This window comes from Musa acuminata, unplaced genomic scaffold (assembly GCF_036884655.1).
Source record: "Musa acuminata AAA Group cultivar baxijiao unplaced genomic scaffold, Cavendish_Baxijiao_AAA HiC_scaffold_759, whole genome shotgun sequence".
In the NCBI taxonomy this organism is placed as follows: Eukaryota; Viridiplantae; Streptophyta; class Magnoliopsida; order Zingiberales; family Musaceae; genus Musa; species Musa acuminata.
The window spans coordinates 10,001-15,000 of NW_027020988.1; the positions used below are offsets into that span (position 1 = coordinate 10,001).

The 5,000-nt window shown below is 40.7% G+C and overlaps 2 protein-coding genes and 2 non-coding genes across 4 annotated transcripts in view; 1 reads left to right on the forward strand and 3 right to left on the reverse strand.

The window, feature by feature from the left end:
* The first annotated feature begins 57 nt into the window (after positions 1 to 57).
* Positions 58 to 128, forward strand: TRNAG-GCC (transfer RNA glycine (anticodon GCC)). Its single transcript has one exon. It is a non-coding gene; the product is annotated as a tRNA-Gly (tRNA).
* A 166-nt stretch (positions 129 to 294) lies between these two features.
* TRNAM-CAU (transfer RNA methionine (anticodon CAU)) lies at positions 295 to 368 on the reverse strand. The gene has a single exon. It is a non-coding gene; the product is annotated as a tRNA-Met (tRNA).
* Positions 369 to 546: 178 nt separating this feature from the next.
* LOC135663788 (photosystem I P700 chlorophyll a apoprotein A2) lies at positions 547 to 3,213 on the reverse strand. The gene has a single exon (XM_065176878.1). The coding sequence runs from the start codon at positions 3,211 to 3,213 to the stop codon at positions 1,009 to 1,011; it is 2,205 nt and encodes a 734-aa protein (XP_065032950.1). The 3' UTR covers positions 547 to 1,008.
* LOC135663789 (photosystem I P700 chlorophyll a apoprotein A1) overlaps positions 760 to 5,000 on the reverse strand; it is a 9,110-nt gene continuing 4,869 nt past the window's right edge. The window contains exon 1 of the mRNA XM_065176879.1: positions 760 to 5,000. This exon is cut by the window's right edge and continues 4,869 nt beyond it. Coding sequence (XP_065032951.1) covers positions 3,239 to 5,000 — 1,762 coding nt within the window. The 3' untranslated portion in view covers positions 760 to 3,238.

The following is a 5,000-nucleotide window of genomic DNA, read 5'->3' on the forward strand; positions in this document are numbered from 1 at the left end:
TATGATATATGTCATATATGTGTGGACATATGCGTGCGTATCAGGAACGCAGAAAATGCGGATATGGTCGAATGGTAAAATTTCTCTTTGCCAAGGAGAAGATGCGGGTTCGATTCCCGCTATCCGCCCACGGTGAAGTAATGTATTATGATAAGATAAGAGATAAAATCCAAAATTAAATTCGAACTACTAATGCTAACTACCCCCCTCCTAATGCTAACTACCCCCCCCCAAAAAAATAGTTATTAATTAGAATTACACCTAAAAAGATCTTTTTTTTTTTACAAAAAAATGTTGCGGAGACAGGATTTGAACCCGTGACCTCAAGGTTATGAGCCTTGCGAGCTACCAAACTGCTCTACTCCGCGCTGAAGAACCGGGAACTTATGTACGAAGAAAGATTGGATACGCCCCTCTACCATATCCGTACAAATAGAATAGTCTATTTATACAGAATGGTAAAGAGGGCTCCTCTATCTTCTATGATAATAGATCATAGAGATTCATACAAAAGATCATAGAGATTCATACAAATACGAAAGGATATTTTTCTCTTTACCAACTTGATCTTATTGCGCCCGGTAACAAACATGCATGAAACATTTCTCGAAGTATGTGTCCGGATAGCCCAAAGTCTCGATAGTTAGCTCTAGGTCTTCCAGTCAAAAAACAACGTCGATGGAGACGTATAGGTGCACTATTACGTGGTGGGGATTGCAATTTTCCATGAATTTCCCATTTTTCACTCAATGATGGAACTTTGCTTATTTTTTTTTTTGAGGATCGACGAATCAAATGATATTTCTGTTCCAATTTCTGCCGCTTCTTCTCCCTCTGAATCAAACTTTTTCTTGCCATAATATAATGTTCAGTTCCTATTATTATCAATGATACAGTTCGGATCCTAGATGTAAAAATATAAGAAGGTAGATCCTCCCTCTCCATCGAAACAAATGAGATTGTTGCTGATACAGTACATAAAAAAAATAATAAATAACTAAATTAAAATTAACCAAATTTTCCTGATGTAGAGGCAATCAAGAAAGCTGCATAAGTGAATATATAGCCTACGGAAAAGTGGGCTAATCCAACCAATCTTGCTTGCACAATGGAAAGAGCCACTGGCTTATCTCTCCATCGAATCAAATTAGCCAAAGGTGTGCGTTCATGAGCCCATGCTAAAGTTTCAATCAATTCCTGCCAATATCCGCGCCAAGAAATTAAAAACATAAATCCAGTAGCCCAAACAAGATGTCCAAATAAGAACATCCACGCCCATACGGATAAACTATTCATACCAAAAGGATTATATCCATTGATAAGTTGTGAAGAGTTTAACCATAGATAATCTCTTAACCATCCCATTAAATAAGTGGAAGATTCATTAAATTGTGAAACGTTACCCTGCCATAAAGTGATGTGTTTCCAATGCCAATAAAAAGTAACCCACCCAATGGTATTTAACATCCAGAAAACTGCCAAATAAAATGCGTCCCAAGCAGAAATATCACAAGTACCGCCGCGTCCTGGGCCGTCGCAAGGAAAACTATAACCGAAATCCTTTTTATCTGGCATTAACTTGGAACCACGTGCATCTAAAGCACCTTTTACTAAAATCAGTGTAGTTGTATGCAAACCTAGAGCAATAGCATGATGAACCAAGAAGTCCCCAGGACCTATTGTTAAGAAGAGTGAATTACTATTCTCATTAACAGCATTCAACCAGCCCGGTAACCATATGCTTCGACCTGCATTGAATGCTGGGCCATTCGTTGAAGATAAGAGTACATCGAACCCATATGAAGTCTTACCATGAGCGGATTGTATCCATTGGGCAAATATAGGTTCAATCAAGATTTGTTTTTCCGGAGTACCAAAAGCGAGCATAACATCGTTATGAACATAAAGGCCCAAGGTATGGAACCCAAGAAACAGGCTGGCCCAACTTAAATGAGATATGATAGCTTCTTTGTGGTCTAACATTCTTGCCAATACATTATCCTCATTCTGTTCTGGATTGTAATCTCTAATGAAGAATATAGCTCCATGAGCAAAGGCTCCTGTCATGATAAACCCTGCGATGTATTGGTGATGAGTATATAACGCAGCTTGAGTAGTAAAGTCTTGTGCTATGAATGCATAAGCAGGTAAAGAGTACATGTGTTGAGCTACTAAGGAAGTAATAACCCCTAAAGAGGCTAGAGCAAGACCTAATTGAAAATGAAGCGAATTATTGATTGTGTCATAAAGACCCTTATGCCCACGCCCTAATCGACCCCCTGGAGGAATATGTGTTTCTAAAAGATCTTTGATACTGTGCCCAATCCCGAAGTTAGTTCTATACATATGACCAGCGATCAGGAAAATAAATGCAATAGCTAAATGATGATGAGCAATATCGGTCAGCCATAAACTTTGCGTTTGTGGATGAAATCCACCGAGAAGGGTTAGAATGGCAGTTCCTGTTCCTTGGGAAGTACCAAATAAATGGCTACTCGAATCAGGGTTTTGGGCATAAAGATTCCACTGACCCGTAAAAAGTGGTCCCAACCCTTGAGGATAGGGTAATACATCTAAAAAATTATTCCATCTGACGTACTGTCCCCTGGATCCTGGAATAGCGACATGAACTAAATGTCCTGTCCAAGCCAAAGAACTCACTCCGAAAAGTCCTGACAAATGATGATTTAGACGAGATTCGGCATTTTTGAACCACGAAACGCTTGGTTTCCATTTTGGTTGTAAGTGTAACCAACCCGCTATTAAGGATATAGCAGAAAGAAATAATAGAAAAAGAGCTCCAGTATAAAGATCTTCATTAGTGCGTAATCCGATTGTATACCACCACTGATAAACGCCGGAATAAGCGATATTCACTGGACCGGTAGCACCTCCTCGAGTAAAGGCTTCTACAGCTGGTTGACCAAAATGAGGATCCCAAATTGCATGAGCAATAGGTCTTACATGTAAAGGGTCTTGTATCCATGACTCAAAATTTCCTTGCCAAGCTACATGAAAGAGATTTCCGGACGTCCACAGAAAGATTATTGCTAATTGCCCAAAGTGAGAAGCAAAAATGTTCTGATAAAGACGTTCCTCAGTAATATCATCATGACTCTCGAAGTCATGTGCGGTAGCAATACCAAACCAAATACGACGAGTAGTGGGGTCCTGAGCTAAGCCTTGGCTAAACCTCGGAAATCTTAATGCCATAATGCCTTTCAAATCCTCCTAGCCATTATCCTACTGCAATAATTCTTGCTAAGAAGAATGCCCATGTTGTGGCAATTCCACCCAGAAGGTAATGGGTTACTCCTACAGCACGTCCTTGTACAATGCTCAAGGCTCTAGGCTGAGTAGCAGGAGCAACTTTTAATTTGTTATGAGCCCAAACGATGGATTCAATGAGTTCTTGCCAATAACCACGGCCACTGAATAGAAACATTAAACTGAAAGCCCAGACAAAATGAGCACCTAAGAAAAAGAGACCATATGCAGATAATGAAGAACCATAAGACTGAATTACCTGAGATGCCTGTGCCCATAAGAAATCTCGAAGCCACCCATTAATAGTAATGGAACTCTGCGCAAAGTTTCCTCCTGTAATATGAGTTACTACCCCTTGATCACTTATAGTACCCCAAACATCCGACTGCATTTTCCAACTGAAATGGAAAATAACTACGGAAATCGCATTGTACATCCAGAATAGACCTAAGAAGACATGATCCCAGGCAGATACTTGACATGTCCCCCCTCTTCCAGGTCCATCACAAGGAAAACGAAAACCAAGATTTGCTTTATCAGGTATCAAACGGGAACTGCGAGCAAATAGAACACCTTTCAGTAGTATCAATACAGTCACGTGGATCGTAAATGCATGAATATGATGGACTAAGAAGTCTGCGGTTCCTAATGGAATAGGTAACAAAGCTACTTTGCCGCCTACTGCTACCAACTCACCACCTCCCCAAGTTAAGCTGGTACTTGCTGTTGCACCAGGAGCTGTTATGCCGGGTGCTAAAGCATGGGTGTTTTGTACCCATTGAGCAAAGATGGGTTGTAATTGTATAGCGGTATCTGAAAACATATCTTGTGGACGCCCTAAAGCGCTCATGGTATCATTATGAATATACAAGCCAAAACTGTGAAAACCCAGAAATATACATGCCCAGTTAAGATGTGATATGATTGCATCGCGGTGTCTAAGGACACGATCTAATAGATCGTTGTATCGAGTAGTTGGATCGTAATCTCTTACCATAAAAATTGCTGCATGTGCAGCAGCACCAACTATGAGAAACCCACCGATCCACATGTGATGTGTGAACAACGAAAGTTGTGTACCATAGTCAATAGCTAGGTATGGATAGGGAGGCATGGAATACATATGGTGAGCTACAATAATGGTTAAAGAGCCTAACATAGCCAGGTTAAGAGATAATTGAGCATGCCACGACGTTGTTAGGATTTCATAGAGTCCTTTATGGCCCTGGCCTGTAAATGGACCTTTATGAGCCTCTAAAATGTCTTTAATGCTATGACCAATGCCCCAGTTGGTTCTATACATATGACCAGCGATCAGGAAAAGAATTGCAATAGCTAAATGATGGTGTGCAATATCGGTCAGCCATAGACCACCTGTTATTGGGTCCAATCCTCCGCGAAAAGTAAGAAATTCCGCGTATTTTGACCAATTCAAGGTGAAAAAGGGGGTTGCTCCCTCGGCAAAACTGGGATAAAGTTGAGCCAAAAGGTCCCGATTCAAGATAAATTCATGAGGAAGCGGTATCTCTTTAGGATCAACTCCAGCGTCGAGAAATTGGTTAATCGGTAAAGATACATGGATTTGGTGTCCCGCCCAAGAAAGAGACCCAAGTCCTAGTAACCCCGCTAAGTGGTGATTTAACATAGATTCTACATCTTGGAACCAAGCCAATTTGGGGGCGGCTTTGTGATAATGGAACCAACCAGCAAAAAGCATTAACGATGCAAAGACC